We start from the raw sequence: 20,170 nt of genomic DNA on the forward strand, positions 1-20,170 counted from the left end.
GATTGATTATTGACATGAGAGATGGAGTTTAATCCACACAAGTGTGAGGTGTTGCACTTTGGCAGGTCAGTTAATAGCAGGACATTTAACACCATTGGTGTACAGAGCAATATTAGGGTTCAAGACCAAGTCTGGAAGGCAAGGCCTATTGGCTGAAGCAAAGTCTGTGAATCTCTGTCTGTCTGCTGGGGAGATCAAGGCCTGGTGTCTGCAGGCCGAAGTCTGTGTCTGCTGGAGGCCTGTCCTGGGTTTAAAGGGCCGTGTATGTGCTTGGGAGGGAGGGAGGAACAGGGCTTGTTTTTTGTTGTTGGTTGCTTGCCGATGTACACACAGAAGCTGAAACAAGAGGCAGCCATAGTTAAAACTGTCCACCTTGGGCCCGACCATTCGGCCTCCATGCTGCAGGACTGCTTCGATGACTTCACCTGGAATGTCTTCCATGATGAGGATGTCTCCAAGTTCACTCATGGAGTCACGTGCTTCATCCAGAAATGCATCGACGATGTTGCCCCCCAGGTCAGTCAGAATCTTCCTGAACCAGAAACCCTGGATCTATAGTTCCGTGTGAACAGCACAGACAGCGCGACATCAAGCTTACATCACTGGCGATCGACTAGAGCTGAAGAAAAGCAGCTATGGTCTGCACAAAGCTATTAAGGCTATGAAACAACAATATAGAGAGAAGATTGAGTCAAGATTCACAACAAATAGCACACGTGACTTGTGACTTGTGGTGAGGGCTTCATACCATTGCAAGCTTCAAAGCCAAATGTGATGCCGCCAACATAGCGGCCTCTTTGCCAACACGAGGAATTCTGCAGAAGCTGGAAATTCAAGCAACACACATCAAAGTTGCTGGTGAACGCAGCAGGCCAGGCAGCATCTCTAGGAAGAGGTACAGTCGACGTTTCAGGCCGAGACCCTTCGTCAGGACTCATCCTGATGAAGGGTCTCGGCCCGAAACGTCGACTGTACCTCTTCCTAGAGATGCTGCCTGGCCTGCTGCGTTCACCAGCAACTTTGATGTGTGGCCTCTTTGCCAGATGAGCTCAATCACTTTTATGTTCAGTTTGATGTCACTAACTCTGAGCCTCCGAGGAAAGCCACCGCTACAACCTGCAACCTGGTCATCTCTGAGGCTGAGGTACGTAGATGTTTCCAACGAGTGGACAGTCGCAAGGCTGTGGGACCAGATGGCATCCCAGGGCACGTACTCAGGATGTGCGCAGCACAACTGGCAAGTGTGTTTACAGATATTTTTAATCTCTCCCTCTCCCAATGTAGAGTGCCCTACTGCTTCAAATTATCCACCATTGTCCCTGTACCAAAAAAGACCAAGGTAACGTGCCTGAACGACTGGCGTCCTGTAGCACTCACCTCAATAATAAGCAAATGCTTTGAGAGGCTGGTCAAGGATTACATCTGCAGCTTGCTACCACCCACACTGGATCCCCTACAATACGTCTACTGACACAACTGATCAACAGATGATGCAATAGCCACAGCTCTACATAACGTCCTCACACATCTGGAGAAAAAGGATGTTTATGTGAGAATGCTGTTCTTGGACTACAGTTCAGCATTCAACACCATAGTTCCATCCAGGCTCAACAAGAAGCTCAGAGACCCTGGCCTTTGACCTTGCCTTGTGCAGCTGGATCCTGGACTTCCTGTCAGATCGCCAGCAGGTTGTAAGAGTGGGCTCCCTCACCTCCAACCGTCTGAGACTCTCAACACAGGAGCCCCTCAGGGCTGCGTACTGAGTCCCCTCCTTCACTCCCTGTATACCCATGACTGTATCGCCACCCACAGCTCCAATCTGCTTATTAAATTTGCCAATGGCACTACATTTATTGGCCTTATCTCAAACAAGGTGGCCCACAGGGAGGAAGTCATCTCTCTGACACAGTGTCAAGAAAACAGCCTCTCCCTCAATGTCACAAAACAAAGGAGCTGGTTGTGGACTACAGGAGGAATGGAGATGGGCTAATCCCTATTGACATCAATAGATCTGGGGTTAAGAGGGTGATCAGCTTCAAGCTCCTCGGCATCAACATCACCGAGGACCTCACGTCATCTGTACACACCAGCTGTGTGGTGAAAAAGACACAACAGCGCCTCTTTCACCTCAGACGGTTGAGGGAGTTTGGTATGGGCCCCCAAATCCTAAGAACTTTCTACAGGGGTACAATTGAGAGCATCCTGACTGGCTGCATCACTGCCTGGTATGGGAACTGTACTTCCCTCAATCACAGGACTCTGCAGAGAGTGGTGTGGACAACCCAGTGCATCTGTAGATGTGAACTTCCCATGATTTGGGATATTTACAAAGACAGGTGTGTAAAAAGGGCCCGTAGGATCATTGGGGACCTGAGTCACTCCAAACACAATCTATTCCAGCTCCTACGGTCCGGGAAACAATACCGCTGCATTAAAGCCAGGACCAACAGGCTCCGGGGCAGCTTCTTCCACCAGGCCATCAGACTGACCTGAACTCATGCTGATTTGCATGTACTTTATATTACATTGACTGTTCTATTTATTACAAATTACTATGATTGCACATGGCACATTTAGTTGGAGATGTAACGTAAAGGTTTTTTACTCCTCATATATGATGTAAGAAACAGAGTCAATTCAATTCACTTTCTGTTCTGTGTTGTTCTGCCGAACAACACAGCACACCCTCGGGTGGTTAATGCAAACAATGTGTTTCACTGTTCTGAGGAATTTTGAATCATAGTTCTCTGAAAGTGGCTGCGCAGGTAAAGAAGGCATATGGCATGCTTGCCCTCATTGGTCAGGGCATTAAGTGTGGCACTTGCTCCACGTGCAAGGATAAATGCCAGGTGGGATATTGGTAGGGAGAAACAAGTGGTCGAGGGAGTTGTCTAGGGTGTGATCCATGTGGAAATTGCCCGGGGGGCGTATACTTGGTGGTGGGATCCCATTGGAAGTTACAGAGACTTATGTGCTGGAAGTGGAGGCTGGTGGGGTGGTAGGTGAGGACAAGAGGAACACTATCCCTGGTGGAGTGGTGGGAGGATGGGGTGAGAGCAGATATGTGCAAAATGGAAGAGTTTCTGGTGTGGGCAGAGTTGATGGCGGATGGAGGGAATCCCTTTTCTTTGTAGAGGGAGAACACCTCCTTCGTTCTGGAATGAAAAGCCTCGTCTTGAGAGCAGATGCGGCTGAGATGGGGGTCTTGAGAGAAAGGAATGGCTATAGTCCAGATAGCTGTGAGGGTTTGTGATTGGGCAAACTTGGGTTGTTTCCTCTGGAGCGCCGGAGGCTGAGGTGAGTCGTGGTACATGCTTTCATGTTTCTGTGTCTTCTACCCTACTGGAGGAGCGGTGAGGAGAGTGGGGAAATGTTCTGCTCTCGAGGGGTCTTGTCAGAAAGAATATTTAATAGGAAAGGTTTTCTGGAATATAGTTCAAATACAGATGAGTGGGTCTGGCTTAGATGGAATCTTGCTCGGCGCAAATAAACTGGGCCACATGACTCTCGACAACCGTCCCGAATCAAGACGAGCTCTCCTTTGGGACGCGGTGCAGGGAACGGGTTTACCTCAGCCGCCAGACGGCGCTTCCTCACCACAGCCAGCACGGGTCACCTCTCCTGCTGAATAGACCAGCCTCTGCTGAGTAGACAGTTCTGCCGCCGGCCGGACTTGTCGACCAGACCTTTCCTCTCCCACCGGCACCGGCGGGTAAGCCCTTTCAAATTACTTCTGCTAACTTTAAACCCAAACTTTCTTTCTTGCAATCGGCTGCCTTCCTCCCCGGTTGCACTTACCATCACGCTTTCTGCAGCTACGAGCCTGACGGCTTATTTTAAATTGCAAACAGGTATTTCCACGCGATCTCGGGTGTGGAATTAAAGAGGCGGACCCTAACTCCCGGGCTCGATGCAATTAATTTTAGAGTTTGCAAAAGCAAGTTTTATAATATTTCGGTTTGAAGTTGTTTATCAGGATGTGTGTTACTATAGCATCAGCAAATCGAAAACGTGTAGTAGGGGGATTTGCCATTTCGCCTCTCTTCGTGCTGTGCTGTTATAGCCCCCACCCGTCTCCAATCCCTCCTCAGTTAGGTCATTGTGTAATGCCGCTCTCCTCCTCAGTTAGTAATGTGCTAACTGCCCTGCAAGGCTTATTCAACAGACGTGTATACAGAGATGGAGGATAAAGTTAGAACACAGAACAGAAACCGGCCCTTCGGCCCACCATGTCTGTGTCCGACACCACACCGAATTAAACTAATCTCTCCCTTCCCTGCGTGTGTCTAACAGACTCATGAATACCTCTACGGTATCTGCCTTCACTGCCACACCATTCCAGGCACCACCACTCCATGTGCAAAAAAAATGTGCCCTGTATACTTCCCCCTTTCAGCTATGCCCTCAAACAGTTGACATTTCACCCTGGGGAGAAAGATTCTGACTGCCTACTCGATTTCTGCTTCTCATAAGTGTATAAACTTCTATCACATTTCCTCTCAGCCTCAGACACCCCAGAGAAAACTAGTTTTTTTTAACAAAATATACTTTATTCAAAAATAAAATTAAGTACAATAAACCATTCGATGCTTCTCAATCCTTTACAGATGTTTCCACTGCGTTGTATACCTTTCCACACCTTCAGCCACTCACGTGGCACTCTGTTGTTTCACCTTGCCACACCATTGTTGAGGGGTATACTCCCCGCCACCCGACCCCTCCCACTCCCGCGGGAGGAGAACCCTAAACCGCGGTCCTTCTCCACCGGGCTCTTGCGGTGGCCGCACCAAGTTTCAGTGCGTCCCTCAGCACGTACTCCTGCGTGTCCAACCTCTCCTTATAGCACATACCCTCTAATCCAGGCAGGGTGAATCTCTTCTGCACCCTCTCCAAAGCCTCCACATCTTTCTTGTAGTGGGGATGACCAGAACTGCAGGCAATCTTCCCAAAAATGGTCTCTTCATGACATCCCATTTTCTGCACTCAAAGGGGAGCATGTCAGACCTCATCACCTTGTCAACCTGTCACTCCAATTTCAAGCCAGTGCCCCTTCACCACTCTGTCTCCCTGCAACACAAGAATTGTGCACTTGTACCACCGGGTTCCTCCATTCTACAAGACCCTCCAGGGCCCTACCATTGTGCAAGTTCCCCCTCCCTGCTCCTGCTTTAATTTATTAAAATGTAATACCTCACACTTTTCCTAGTCAAATTTCATCTGCTATTCCTTGGCCCACTTCCCTAGTTGATCCGAATCCTGTTGTAACCTTAGACAACCTTCTTCACAATCCACCGTACTGCCAGTGTTGGCATCATTTGCTCATTTACCAACCACACCAAAAACAAGCTCGTCCAAATTGTTCATACAAAATGCAAGCTAGAGGCGTGCCTGTCAGGGACAGAGGTGTGTGGATGTCTCAAAAGGTCAGAAGAGGGATTTGAATTGGAAGAGTTTTAACCTTAGGTTAATATTCTTTCAAATCCAGGCCCTGACCTCCTCCCAAAGTGTAACCCAATTAAAGCTTTTAAAGCTTTCGTGGACCACACAGCAGCATAGCGAGTAAAGAGCTGTTGCCTCACAATAGCAGGAACATGGGTTCCTGATGTTCGGCACTGTGTGTATGTCTGGGTGTGTGTATATATATACAAATGTGCAGGTGTATGTTTGTATGCATTTTGTATGCATCCGTGCAGCCCAGTGTGTGGGTGAGTGGAGTTTAGCGGAAAAATGTGCAGATAATAAGAGGATGAGTGTAAGTAGGTGGTTAATGGTTGGAATGGATTGGGTGGGCCAAAAGGGCCTGCTTTTGTGTTGCATCTCTCTAACTAGAAAGGCGTAGAGATCTCGGAAGATTTGAGGATGCATTGCCCTGGCTCCTAGGCTCACAGAGGCACACAGCAGAGAAACAGGCCCTTTGGCCCAACTGGTCCATGCTGACCAAGATTCCCATTTTTACCCAGTCCCATTTGCCCATCTTTGGCCCATATCCCTCTAAACCTTTCCTATCCGTGTACCTGTCCATATCCCTCTGAACCTTTCCTTCCTGTGTACCTGTCCATATCCTCAGCCACTTCCTCTGGCAACTTATTCCATATACTGACAACCCTCTGGGTGAAACAGTTGCCCCTCAGGTTCCTATTAAATCTCACCCCTCTCACCTTAAGTCTGTGCCCTCTAGTTCTGATTCCCCCACCCTGGGGAAAAGACTGTGTGCATTCACCCTGTCTATGCTCCTCACGATTTTACGCACCTCTGTAAGGTCAGTCTACTATGCTCCGAGAAACAATATCCCAGCCTGTCCAATTTCTCCCTGTAACTCAGTCCCTTGAGCCCAGGCAACACCCTTGTAATTGTTAGTCCCAACGTGGCACGTTGACTCGAGGTGAGGGGTAGTCCTTCACAAGCCCTTTCTTGGAGGAGCTCAGACCAAGACAGAAGGAATGAAATGTCCCTAAAACAAAAATAAATCCAGTTAGCAACAGAGTCTATTTTAAGGTTGAATCCGTTCGGTGTCTCTGGATTGGAGGTACACCCAGCTCCCGCCTCTCCCTCACCCACCCATTGGACAACCAGTGCACCAATCCATTCATTGGTCTGTCCATTTGGAAGGAGGCAGAAGCCTCATTGTGACTGGATGATTTTCCTTACAACTCTTATTCTAGTCTTTAGTTTTGCAGCCAAGTATTATCAAAATCTGTAATTAATATGTGCTATCAAAATTTGTTATTAATACTTAATCCCAGTTATTGTTCAAAGAGGTCTAGGTACGGCCTTGCTGCACAGAAACAGGCCCTTTGGCCCTCTGAGTCAATGCTGACCCATTCACACTGATCCTTTCATTCTCCCCATATTTACCTCCAGCTTGCCCCAAATTCTGCTGCTCAGAGTCCAGACCCCACACTAATGTTGATTACCCCATTGACTGCACGTCCTTGGTGGAAACCGCAGCATTCCAAGGGGATCCCACATGGTCACAGGGAGAATCTGCAAACCACGCACAACACCGGAGGCCGCGATTGAACCTGGGTGTCTGTGGCGGCTTTATGCACTGCATCACTGTGCTGTGATAACTGTAATACCTCCTCGTCATTCCAACTGTATCCACAGATTCAATCCCACATTTTCCAATACAGGATTTTGCTGCTTCCTGCCCGAGTTTTTCACTTCCCTCAACTGATTTTCCAAAGGAATTGTTAATTTCCAAAATAGACCATCTTGGACGGTCCATCTGCTTGTTCCCTTCGGAATGTTTCTAGAAAGAGAGACCACAGGGAAGTAAACTCTGGGTGCCTGATCTCACTGCAAGTCCAACCTGCCTCAGTGGTTAACTGAAGGCTGGATTTAAAATTGTTTATGTCTCTCTTACATATAGTGTCATCCATACAGATTCAGGCCCTTCGGCCCAATTCATCCATGCCACCTCATCCAAGCTGGTCCTGTAACCCCTCTGTGCTCTTTCCAGCTTAATTTCATCTTTCATAGCAGGGTGGCCACCGATGAACACTCTATCCCAAGAGCAGCCTCACCAACGTCTGCACAGCTGCAGCATAACCTCCCAACATCTGCACTCAGTGCCCTGACAGTGAAGGCCAGAGTGTTGAAAGCCTTCTCCACCACTCTGTCTACCGTCCATGCCATTGTCACGTACGGCGTCTGCCCGTAACCCTAGGTCCATCTGCTTTGCGTTGCGGGGAGCAGGTTGGGGCCAGGGTTGGGTTACACACTGGTAAGTGAGGCCAAGTAACCCGGTTAGCCATTATGTGGCTATCAGTGGTAGACAGCTCGCCCATGGTTATCCAGGAAACACCCCTCGGTCTTATCAGCGACATGCATGGGTGTGGGGCCTTCACAGCCAACCCATGAACCCGTGACGTGCGCTAACCCCCTGGCCGTGCCTTGGGAGTGGGTGTTGTATTGTGTACAGTAATATCCACTTAATTTTAGTAATACAAAAGCTGCACAGTCACGTCCCCTGGAAACAGGCCCTTTGGCCCAACTGGTCCACATCAATCAAGGTTCACTTCCAGGCAGCCTGCGTTTGGCTCATCAGCCTTCCTGTGCATATCCCTCTAAACCTTTCCTATCCGTGTACCTGTCCGTATCCCTCGAAACCTTTCCTATCCGTGTACCTGTCCGTATCCCTCTAAACCTTTCCTATCCGTGTACCCGTCCGTATCCCTCTAAACCTTTCCTATCCGTGTGCCTGTCCGTATCCCTCTAAACCTTTCCTATCCGTGTACCCGTCCGTATCCCTCTAAACCTTTCCTATCCGTGTACCCGTCCGTATCCCTCTAAACCTTTCCTATCCGTGTACCTGTCCGTATCCCTCTAAACCTTTCCTATCCGTGTATCTGTCCGTATCCCTCTAAACCTTTCCTATCCGTGTACCCGTCCGTATCCCTCTAAACCTTTCCTATCCGTGTACCCGTCCATATCCCTCTAAACCTTTCCTATCCGTGTACCTGTCCGTATCCCTCGAAACCTTTCCTATCCGTGTACCTGTCCGTATCCCTCTAAACCTTTCCTATCCGTGTACCCGTCCGTATCCCTCTAAACCTTTCCTATCCGTGTGCCTGTCCGTATCCCTCTAAACCTTTCCTATCCGTGTACCCGTCCGTATCCCTCTAAACCTTTCCTATCCGTGTACCCGTCCGTATCCCTCTAAACCTTTCCTATCCGTGTACCTGTCCGTATCCCTCTAAACCTTTCCTATCCGTGTATCTGTCCGTATCCCTCTAAACCTTTCCTATCCGTGTACCTGTCCGTATCCCTCTAAACCTTTCCTATCCGTGTACCTGTCCGTATCCCTCAAAACCTTTCCTATCTGTGTACCTGTCCATATCCCTCTAAACCTTTCCTATCCGTGTACCTGTCCGTATCCCTCTAAACCTTTCCTATCCGTGTACCTGTCCGTATCCCTCTAAACCTTTCCTATCCGTGTATCTGTCCGTATCCCTCTAAACCTTTCCTATCCGTGTACCTGTCCATATCCCTCTAAACCTTTCCTATCCGTGTACCTGTCCATATCCCTCTAAACCTTTCCTATCCGTGTACCCGTCCGTATCCCTCTAAACCTTTCCTATCCGTGTACCTGTCCGTATCCCTCTAAACCTTTCCTATCCGTGTATCTGTCCGTATCCCTCTAAACCTTTCCTATCCGTGTACCTATCCATATCCCTCTAAACCTTTCCTATCCGTGTACCCGTCCGTATCCCTCTAAACCTTTCCTATCCGTGTACCTGTCCATATCCCTCTAAACCTTTCCTATCCGTGTACCTGTCCATATCCCTCTAAACCTTTCCTATCCGTGTACCTGTCCAAGTGCCTTTTAGATGTTGTTAATGTACCTGCCTCAACCACTTCCTCCGGGAGCTCGTTCCATGTAAATCTCTCCCCTTTCTAATTAAGTCTGTTTCTTCTGGTTCTTGATTCCCAACACAGGGTGAATGCACACATGATTTTTCTCTATCTCTGCCTCTCATGATTTTATACACCTCCATAAGGTCACCCTTCAGTCCCTTACACTTCAAGGATCCAAGTCCTTCCCTGTCTAACTTCTCCCCATAACTCAGGCCTTCGATTCTTGGCAACATCCTCATAAATGAGTTCTGTACCCTCTGAGCTGAATCTCATCCCTCCTCTAGCTGGGTGACCAGAAGTACACACAATGCTCCAAGTGTGGTTTCGCCAGCCTCTTGTTGAACTGTAACATGATATTCCGACTCCGACACTCAGTGCCCTGACTGATGGTGAATGCCCTCTTCACCATGCTGTCTACCTGAGGCTCCACTTGTCAGGGAACCATGTACCTGTGTAATTGTTGCATAACACTCCCCAGGGTCCTGCCATTCACCGAGGGGAGAGTGGTGGATTTCTTTTCAAACTTTCCCTCTTCATTCACTTTTGAAATTGAGGGTTAACTGTTCCAGGTATCTACTGGCATTGTCCTGGCTGCGTCGGAAGGTGGTCACTCCTTCCCCTCCAGCATTCCTAAATCATCCATGAACGGAGGCCCTCCTGCTGGTCGGGGGTCACAAAGTTCCGAGTGCAGCCTCACCAGCGTCTTGTTCAATTGCAACATAACGTCCCACAACCGGTACCCGGTGTCCTGACTGATGGAAGCCATCGTGCCAAACACCTTCTTCACCACACCGTCTGCCTGTGATGCCGTGTTCCGGTACTCCGAGGTCCCTCTGCTCCACAACACTTGGGGTTGGATGATGTCCCAGATCCAGGGGATGAACTGGTGGGGTGTGGGTGGGGAATGGGGGCAGATGCTGGAGAAATGGCCCTTCATATAGATTCTGGGATATGGTTTTGGAAAGGGAGTTGGGATGCATTATGTTCTGAATCAGATGTATTAAAACTTACGTACGTGATGAAATTTGTTGTTTTGTGGCAGCAATGCAGAGCAAGGACCAAGAATTTCTATAAATCACAAATAACCAAACAGATCAAAGCAAAAAGAGTAATGAGGTCATGTTCATCGCCCATTCAGAAATGTGCTGGTGCAGGGAAAGAAGCTGTTCCTGAATCATTTTTAGGCTCCGATATCTCCTCCCTGACGGTAATTATGAGAAGAGGCCCTGTCCCAGATGGTGAGGGTCTGAGGGTTTGTAATGATGCCACCTTCTGGAGATACTGCCAGTTGAAGATGTCCTGAACGGTGGAGAAGGTTGAAAATGGCTGAATCTACAACCTTTTGCAACCTCTTGCGATGCTATGCATTGGAGTCTCCAACTCAGGCTGTGATAATTAGTCAGAATTCTCTCCACCATAACCTATAGGGATTTCTAAGGGTTTCACCAAAGACTCTTCTCAAATGTCTATTAAGGTGGAGTCCCTGACGTGTGATTCCATCCTGTTGGGCCCAGGATAGATCTTCTGAGATGTTAATGCCCAAGAATTTGAAGCTGCTGGCCCCTCGATGAAGACGGGTGTGTGTTCTGCTGACTTCCCCTTCCTGAAGTCCACAGTCAATTCCTCGGCCTTACTGATGCTGCGTGCAAGCTTGTTGTTACAACACCACTCATCAGCCAATCTGTCTCACTCCCAAACATCTCCTTGTCATCGTCTGAGATTTTGCCGAGAACGGGGGTGAATCTGAGTTGTGCCTAGACACACAGTCAAGGGCGTAGAGTAGAGCAGTGGGCTAAGCACGTGTCTCTGAGGTGCACCAGTGTTGATTATCAGCGAAGAGGAGATGTAACTAATAGGAAGGGAGAAAGGAGAGGGGTAAAGAGAGGAGGAGGATGGGAGGGAATGGAGGGTGTGAGAGGAGAGAGGGAGGGAACTCAACAGACCCTGCAGAGTGGTAGCATAGGAATTAGTGTGATGCTATTACGGGTCAGAGCGTCAGAGTTTTGAGCTTTATCCCAGTATCCTCTGTAAGGAGTCTCTGTACATCCTCCACGTGGAACGTGTGGGTTTTCTCTGAGTGCGCCGGTTTCCTCCCACGGCCCAAAGACGTCCTGGGTAGCAGGTTAATTGGTCGTTGGTTAGGATTAAATTGGAGTTGTCGGGGGTTTCTGGGTGGCGTGGCTCGAATGTCCGGAATGGATATTCCACATTGAATCTCTAAATGAATAATCATACTCATCAGAAAGTGGGAGGGAACTGGAGCACCAGGGAGAAAGCCCACATATTTCACGTGGCGGACGTAGAGAGACTCCATGCTATCGCTGTGTGTGTGTGTACACACATACACGCACACACACACATGCACACAACTACACAGACACACAGAGACACATGCATGGGCACATACACACACAATTAATTTATATCACTATAATTACTAATTTATAGCAATAAACCCCCACACATCGTTGGGACGTGGGAGGGAACCCAGAGGAAACCCACGCGGTCACAGGGAGAACATGTAATCTCCACACACTTGCACACGCACTCTGTATACGTATAGACAGGAGTAAGTTGTGTTAGTATCAGGAATAGTTTATGCCAGTGTAAGTTTCTGGCCGCTTGTACTGTGCTAACTTTCTGTGGCATTCATGCACTGCCTACAACAATGAAATTGAACGTGGACGCACCCACTGAGGCTGACCAGACACGGCCACTGACTGACCTCTCCTGTCCTACTCCAGATTGCGGGAACAGGAAGCCTCTCCCACACAGGGCGCGGGACAGAAGTCAGCCTGTGCTGCTCTCTCGCTCTCTCTCTGACTGCTCTGAGAAGGATTAAACATGCAGCGTCAAGACCGGGACAAGTATCTGAACATCGACGAGGACCAGATCCTCCGTCAGCTGTCGGAGAATGAGCTGGAACAGCTGGATTACGAGCTAACGGAGATGGATCCCGAGGTAGGGAGGGGAGTGAGGGTGGTGAAGGAGGGACGTGGGACCCTTTCAGAAGACAGTGAGCAGCAGAACACCTTGTGGAGAGGGAGTTTAGTTTTCCTAAAGGAAAGGCAGCGGAAGGGGTTTATTCTGAAATGCACACCTGAGCTCTCAGCAGAGGGAGTGAGGAGGGAGCAGGGGGGTGCGGTGGATGGAATCTACACAAGGCGAGGCTGGCAGGTCAGTTAGATGGGCCGATTTCGAACACTCGATGCTGTAATGAATGAGAGTAGGGTGGGGAGACTGGCGCTGTGGGTGGGAGTGTGGCGAGTGGGAGTAAGGGGCAAGAGGAGGGAGAGGTGGATGAAAAGGAGATGTGCCTGGACACCCAGCCAGCGTCGGTATAGACAAAGTGCTCATACTCCATCCATCCTGTCTCCATGTGAATGGAGGGGATGTGAGAACTTCAGAAGGATCTGGGGGAGGTTCTACATTCATTGGGGTATAAGCTGTGGGGGGCGGTGTCAAAACAAGATCAGTGAACTCTGCTGTAGCCTGTATCTCCTTCTCTCCCCTCCTCTTTCCCCCACCACATGTTCAACCCCCTTCCTCCACCCCTCTTCTACATCTCTCTTTCCATCCACTCTTTCCCTTCCTGGCCCCTCTTTCCCTTCCTGCCTCCTCTCTGCCTTCCTGCCTCCTCTTTCCTTACCTCCTCTTTCCCTTCCTGCCTCCCCTCTTCACCTATTTCCTCCTCTTCTCCCGCTCCATTTCTTAACCCTTTCTCCTCCTCCCCACCACTCTTTCTCCTCCACCTCCTCTTCACCCCCTCCCTCCTCTTCCCCTTCCCACTTTTCCAATGACTCTCTTTCTCTCACTACCCCTTGCCCCACTCTCTGACAGAACGCCCTGCTGCCCGCCGGTCTCAGGCAGAAGGACCAGACCAAGAAGACCCCCACAGGTCCCTACGACCGGGATCAGCTACTCGAGTACCTGGAGAAGGAGGCGCTGGAAGTGGAGGAGAGGGAGGACCTGATCCCCTTCACCGGAGAGAAACGAGGTGCACACTCATCTCAGTCTCTCTAAGATGCTCCCTTCCCATCCCCTCTCTCTCGTTCCTTCCATCGCTCTCTCTCGTTCCTTCCATCCCTCTCTCTCTCAATTTCTCTAACACCCATTTACCAACATCCAACTTTCCCTATCTCCCCCTCCTCTGCCTCCATCCCCTCTCCCTTTGCTCCTCACCTTTTCTTCATCCTCTTTGCCCTCCCTTCTCCCCAGCCCCTACCTCTCTTCCCCCAACCCCACCCCATACCCATCTTCCCCCTCCACCACTCCGTTTCCCTCTTCCCCTGCCCCTCCCACTCACCCCTCGCCCTATCCCCTTCCCTTCCCCAATTTTCTTCCCTCTCCTCCGCCAATCCCTCCCTCCCCCCTCCTCCGCCAATCCCTCCCTCCCCCCTCCTCCCCCCACCTGTTACATCTTCTCTCTCCCTCCCTCTCACTCTTTCACCCCTCCCTCTGCCTATCTGTCTCTCCTCCTCCTCCTTCTGTACTGCTCTCATCCCCTTTATCCCCCTCTCCCACCCTCATACCGCCCCTGCCCTCTCCCCCCTCCTCCTCTCCTGCCTTCCTCTGCCCCCTACCCCTCTCGCCAGCCCTCTGCACACCCCCCACCGCTCTAACTCTGGCGCTGTGTCCTGGGACAGGGAAACCCTTTGTGCCGAAGGAGAGGGAGCTGACGCAGTTTGAGAAGGACGCGGCTGTCATCCTGGAGCCTGAGTTGGAGGAGGCACTGGCCAACGCCAGCGACGCTGAGATGTGCGATATCGCTGGTGAGTGGAGACAGTGTGCCGGGGAGTGAAGGGGTGTGCAGGTCGGCAGACGGTTAAACTGGAGAGGTACGGGAGCAGACGGTGGCAGATTCTCTTGGGGACACTGGGAGGCAACATGACAGGTGGGAATCTTGTCCTCGTATCCACCCCCACGCCCCCACATCGCATCCCACGCGTGATGTTCCATAGGCACAGGGTATTTACCCACTTATCCACAACAAGATCCTACTGTCAGCTGAGACCACGGTTGTAATGACAGATAAATCCGACAGGAATAGCAGGCCACAGCGCTCCACCCTCGACCCCCCCCAATCCTGTGGCACTCCACCCTCTCCCCCTCCCACAGCGTTCCCCCCTCGCCCCCTCCCACAGCGTTCCCCCCTCGCCCCCTCCCACAGCGTTCCCCCCTCGCCCCCTCCCACAGCATTCCCCCCTCGCCCCCTCCCACAGCGTTCCCTCCTCACCCCCTCCCAGTGTTCCCCGCTTGCCCCCTCCCACAGCGTTCCCCCCTCACCCCATCACACAGCATTCCCTCCTCACCCTCTCCCACAGCGTTCCCCCCTCACCCACAGTGTTCCCTCCTCACCCTCTCCCACAGCGTTCCCCCCTCACCCCCTCCCAGTGTTCCCCCCTCACCCCCTCCCAGTGTTCCCCCCTCACCCCCTCCCACAGTGTTCCCCCCTCACCCCCTCCCACAGTGTTCCCCCCTCACCCCCTCCCACAGTGTTCCCCCCTCGCCCCCTCCCACAGCGTTCCCTCCTCATCCCCTCTCAACTCTGCCCACTACACCTTGCTCCCACTCTCTCCCCAGGGTCCTCACTGTGAGACACAGTCGGAAGGTAAGGGAGAGGGAACAGAGATGGGGAGGGGTAAAGAGAGAGGGTGAGGGCGGCAAGATGGAGGGGCAGGAGGAGTGGGCAGGGATGAAGAGAGGAGGGGGGAGAGAGGGCTGGAGGGATGGGAGGAGATCTGGGAGGGGCGGGATGAAGAGGGGAAGGACTGTGAGCATGTAAAGAGAGGGTGGGGAGGTGTAAGCGTGGAGGGGGTGGAAGGGAGGAGAGAGCAGGAGGGGGTCAGAGAGAGGAAGGGAGGGTATGGGACAACAGTGGGAAGTGGGAAGACGGCAGCTGAGATGGGGAGGAGGAGGGATGAATGAGGGAAAATTCCTGAGGGACGGGCAGGGATGGTGGAGAACGTGTGAACAGGGCAGAATTATGCTGAGATCCACAGACAAGGATCTGCTGCAACTTGACGGGGCAGCCAGCATGAATTTGCTAATTGAACATGTGAGTGCAGATTGGATTCCTCCTGGTACATGGGTTACATGTTGCTGATGGGGTTGTAGCTGACATCCGAGGAGGGAGACGGGTCCCTGCTGTCCTACCAATTGTGCTTTCAAAGGGCAATTTTGAGCCTTTGGAGACTCTGAGCTTCTGGGCAGATTAACGGCCAGGTCTCTGTGTGTTACACCCGCAATTCTCCCCCCCCCACACCCCGCCTCCCCGTCTCCCCGTACATGTCACCCATGTAACCAGCCTGAGATTTCTTCTCTTGTGGGCATTCAGTAAATACAAGAAACACAATAGAAGCAATGAGAAACTACACCCAATATTTGGGACAAACAACCAATATACAAAAAAACCTGCAAACTGTGCAAATAGAGACAGAAAGAAAAAAAAAGCAATAAATATTGAGAACTTAAGATGAAGAATCCTCGAAAGTGATTCCAGTTGAGTGATGGGGCGAGTGAAATTGAGTAAAGTTAGCCCCTCTCCGGTTCAAGAATCCATGGTTGACGGGTAATAACTATTCACGAACCTGGTAGTGCGAGTCCTCAGGTTCCTGTACCTCCTTCCTGATGCCAGCAGTGAGAAGAGAGCTTGTCGTGGGTGGTGGTGATGATCAGATGCTGCTTTCCTGCAACAGTGCTTCATGTAGATGTGCTGAATGGTGGGGAAGGTTTTGCCCATGATTGACCATGGGTCACACCGTCAGACAGCATGGAAAGGCCCTTCTGCCCAGCTGCTCCATGGTGCTCAGTATGCACATCTAAGCCAGTCCCATGTGTCAGTATCCCTCTAAACCTTTCCAATCCACATACCTGCAAATGTCCCTCTAAACCTTTCCTATCCGTGTACCTGTCCATATCCCTCTAATCCTTTCCTATCCGTGTACCTGTCCATATCCCTCTAATCCTTTCCTATCCGTGTACCTGTCCATATCCCTCTAAACCTTTCCAATCCACATACCTGCAAATGTCCCTCTAAACCTTTCCTATCTGTGTACCTGTCCATATCCCTCTAAACCTTTCCTATCCGTGTACCTGTCCATATCCCTCTAAACTTTTCCTATCCTGTCCATATCCCTCTAAACCTTTCCTATCCTATCCATATCCCTCTAAACTTTTCACCTGTACTGTAAAGCATTGTGATAAGCACTATGCCATTGTGCTGCCAGGAAGATGTTTGTATGTTCTCCCGATGTGAATACATTGTTTTCCTCCAGGTGCTCCAGTTTCCTCCCACAGTCCAAAGATGTACCAGTTAGTGGGTTAATTTGTTATTATCAATTGTCCTGTGGCTAGGCTAGTGTTAAACAGGTGGGTTGCTGGTGGTGTGGCTTGTTGGATTTGAAGGGTCTGATCCCTGCTGAACCTCTAAATAAAATTTTAAGGAACTATCATAAAAATTCTATGCCTAAGAGTATAAGGTGATAAGAGGCATGGTTAGTGTGGCAGCCATGTGTTAGAGTGGAGTAAAGGGAATTACAGGGTCATGAGAGAGGACACAACACAAGTAAACAATGTCAGGCAGTCAAAAGAACTGATAGGCACAATGGCAAAAATAAAATGTTTTGACTAGATGGCATCGGCGTTCAGCAGGCCGTCGGTTTATTAACAATAAACTACCAACTTCCATTCTGTGTTTATTGTTACAATTTATAACTGTTGTAACTTGAAACATTGACGATGTAAATATGTTAAAACTCTAAAATATTTCAAACTAAAGGTTGTGATACATTTATTATTTAGAAAATTTATAAATTAATTGCAGGGTATTTCACAATTATATTAACATAGATTTCAAAATTAGATTAACATTATATACAAGAAAACTCCAGCTGTGCAGCAGCAAAGGCTAAGTGCGTGGTAGCATTTCTGTCACTGTGGGGCAATGCCCCTGCACAGCTTAGAGGGGACAGTGGTGGTAAAGAAGGTGCCTGGCACTCTTGCCTTAATTGGTTAGAGAGTTGGGTGCAACAGTCTGGAAGTCACTTTGCAGTTGTTGTAAAACTTTTGTCAGAATACTGTGCAAAGTTCTGGTTGCCCCATTACAGGGAGGGTGTAGTGGTGTTGGAGAGGATGCAGAAGAGGTTCTCCAGGATACTGCGGGCGTAAGGAGAGGTTGGACAAACTTGGGTTGTTTACTCAGGAGCGGTGGAAGCTGAGCGGAGAACTGATTTGGTTATGAGAGACAGAGATAGGATGGCCTCCGATAGGTTAGAAATGTCACATTAATTTAAGGTGAGAAAGGGAAAATTCAAAGGAGATGTGCAAGGCATGTTTTATAAAATTATGAGGCACAGAAGGGGCAGACAGTTAGAATCTTTTTTCCTGGGATAAGAATGTCAGAATCCAGAGGACTTGCATTGAAAGTGAGAGGGTGAAACTTCAAAGGAGCTGTGTGGGTCAGGTTTTATTTTACAGAGGGTGTTGGGTGCCTGGAATGTGCTGCCTGGGCTGATGGAGGCGGGTACAATAGAGGAGTTTAAGAGGCAACACACACAAAATGCTGGTGAACGCAGCAGGCCAGGCAGCATCTCTAGGAAGAGGTACAGTCGACGTTTCGGGCTGAGACCCTTCGTCAGGACTAACTGAAGGAAGAGCTAGTAAGAGATTTGAAAGTGGGAGGGGGAGGGGGAGATCCAAAATGATAGCGGGGGAGGGATGGAGCCAAGAGCTGGAGAAGGGAGAGGATCATGGGATGGGAAGCCTGGGGAGAAAGAGAAGGGGGGAGGGGAGCCAGGAGGGTGGAGAGCAGGCAAGGAGTTATAGTGAGAGGGTCAGCGGAAGAAAAAAGAGAGAGGAAAAAAAAGGAGAGGGGGAATAAAAAATATAGAAAATAAATAACGGATGGGGTACGAGGGGGATGTGGGGCATTAGCGGAAGTTAGAGAAGTCGATGTTCATGCCATCAGGTTGGAGGCTACCCAGACGGAATATAAGGTGTTGTTCCTCCAACCTGAGTGTGGCTTCATCTTTACAGTAGAGGAGGCCGTGGATAGACATGTCAGAACGGGAATGGAATGTGGAATTAAAATGTGTGGCCACTGGGAGATCCTGCTTTCTCTGGCGGACAGAGCGTGAGACACATGAATGTTCAGGCAGGAGGGATTTTGTTTGTAATTTCCCATGGTGGTCAGCAGGGATATGATGGACTGAAGGGTCTGTTGCTCTGCTGTACTTTTCTACATTGTGAATCACTTTCTCACCTAGTCAGCGTGATGCATGTACTGTACCGCAGGAGTGAGGTTACCGGTGGGTATGTCCCTGGGAGTTAGGGGCGGACTGATAAGATGTGCTGACAGGGAGACTGGAAGGAGTGTGATGGGGGGCGGGGGGAGGTAAGAAATCAGGAGGCAGAGCTTCAGGGGAAGGCTGTGACGTATCTCCTTGTCAGAGAAGTCTCCAATTCCCATGGGTCAGCACTGGGCTGCGTGCCAAGGCAGGTGGCTGAGACCCAATATAGATCACAGATGGGTAATCCATCTCCCACTGCCAGGTCACCCGGGGTTGCTCGACTCCCTGGAGCGATGGAGGGGGCAGGGTGGGAGCCACTTTCTAGATGGCTTCCCAGGAGAAAGGGGGATTGGAGCTCCCTTCTCCCAAAGGTTCCAAACCCATGTCCCTCCATATCGGTGGTACCCCACTCATACTGCAGCACCTTCATTCTGTCCACCACAAAAGGCAGGATTTCCCAGTGGCCACCCATTCCCATTCCCGTTCTGACACGTGAGTCCATGGTCACCTCTACTGCCATGATGAGGCCAAATTGGGTCAGAAGAGCAACAACTTGTATTCCATCTAGGTAGCCTCTAACCTGAAGATGTGAACATCTAACTGCTGGTAAATAGTAAACCCACTCTCCATTCTCTTTGTTTCTATTCCCCGTTATGGTTTCCTTCTCACCCATTCTCTCTGTCCTTCTCATCACCTCTCCCTTCTCTCTCTCCCCTATGGTTCACTGTCCTCTCCTATCGGATTCCTTTTTCAGCCCTTTACCTCTTCCACCTATCACCTCCCACCTTCTTACTTCATGCCCCCTTCCCTCTCCCACCCACTGACCTTCCCCTTCATCTGGTCTCATGTATCACCTGCCAAATGGGACTCCTTTACCCCCCTCCCCAACCTTATCTGGCTTCTTCCCCCTCCCTTTCCACTCTAGATGAAGGGGCTCGCTCTAATCGACTGTCTGTTTCCTTTCCATAGATGCTGCCTGACCTGCTGAGTTCAATCAGCATTTTTCTGGTGTAGCCTAAAGTTCCATGGCCCTCGGGGAGTCTGTGTCTACCCTGTGTCCCGGGAGTGTGTGATGGGATGGTGTATAGAATTACAGAACAGTATTGTGTAGGTTCAGCCCAACCAGTTCATGCTAACCCGGCTAGTCCCAGTCTCCTGCATTTGTCCCAAACCTGCATGTACCTGTTCTTGCAGTTGAGCTGTTGTTGATTCATGGAAAGTCTAGTTGTCCACAGGGTTTTTCTGGCAAGATACTGAAGTAGGTTGCCAGGCCTTTCGAACTGCTGCTGCCCAGGTTGCTAGCCACCCGGATTCGAAGTCCGCTAGTGATGCAACTACCCCACCGGCGGGCCCAACCCCCCAAGTGCTTTGTAAATGATACTGTCACAACCACTACCTCTGGCAGCTGGTCCACACTCTGAGTGAAGAAGCCGCTCCTCAGGTTTCTATTAAATCTTTCTTATCCCACTGGAAATCCCTGCCCCCCCCACTTTGTTTTGGACTTGTCTACCAAATGCTGA

General features: G+C 50.1%; 1 protein-coding gene across 2 annotated transcripts in view; it reads left to right on the plus strand.

The window, feature by feature from the left end:
* Positions 1 to 3,610: 3,610 nt before the first annotated feature.
* The window catches only part of tmod4 (tropomodulin 4 (muscle)), a 29,138-nt gene continuing 12,578 nt past the window's right edge, over positions 3,611 to 20,170 (plus strand). Inside the window, exons 1-4 of one of the 2 annotated variants that reach the window (XM_072281462.1) lie at positions 3,611 to 3,712; positions 12,105 to 12,321; positions 13,201 to 13,357; positions 14,007 to 14,132. In XM_072281462.1, the coding sequence (XP_072137563.1) occupies positions 12,205 to 12,321; positions 13,201 to 13,357; positions 14,007 to 14,132 (400 nt within the window). In that variant the 5' untranslated portion in view covers positions 3,611 to 3,712; positions 12,105 to 12,204. Of the gene's footprint in view, positions 3,713 to 3,771; positions 3,852 to 12,104; positions 12,322 to 13,200; positions 13,358 to 14,006; positions 14,133 to 20,170 lie in introns of those variants that run through there. The other variant, XM_072281468.1, reaches the window with a different exon arrangement.

This window comes from Mobula birostris, chromosome 2 (genome assembly GCF_030028105.1).
Source record: "Mobula birostris isolate sMobBir1 chromosome 2, sMobBir1.hap1, whole genome shotgun sequence".
NCBI classification, from domain to species: Eukaryota; Metazoa; Chordata; class Chondrichthyes; order Myliobatiformes; family Myliobatidae; genus Mobula; species Mobula birostris.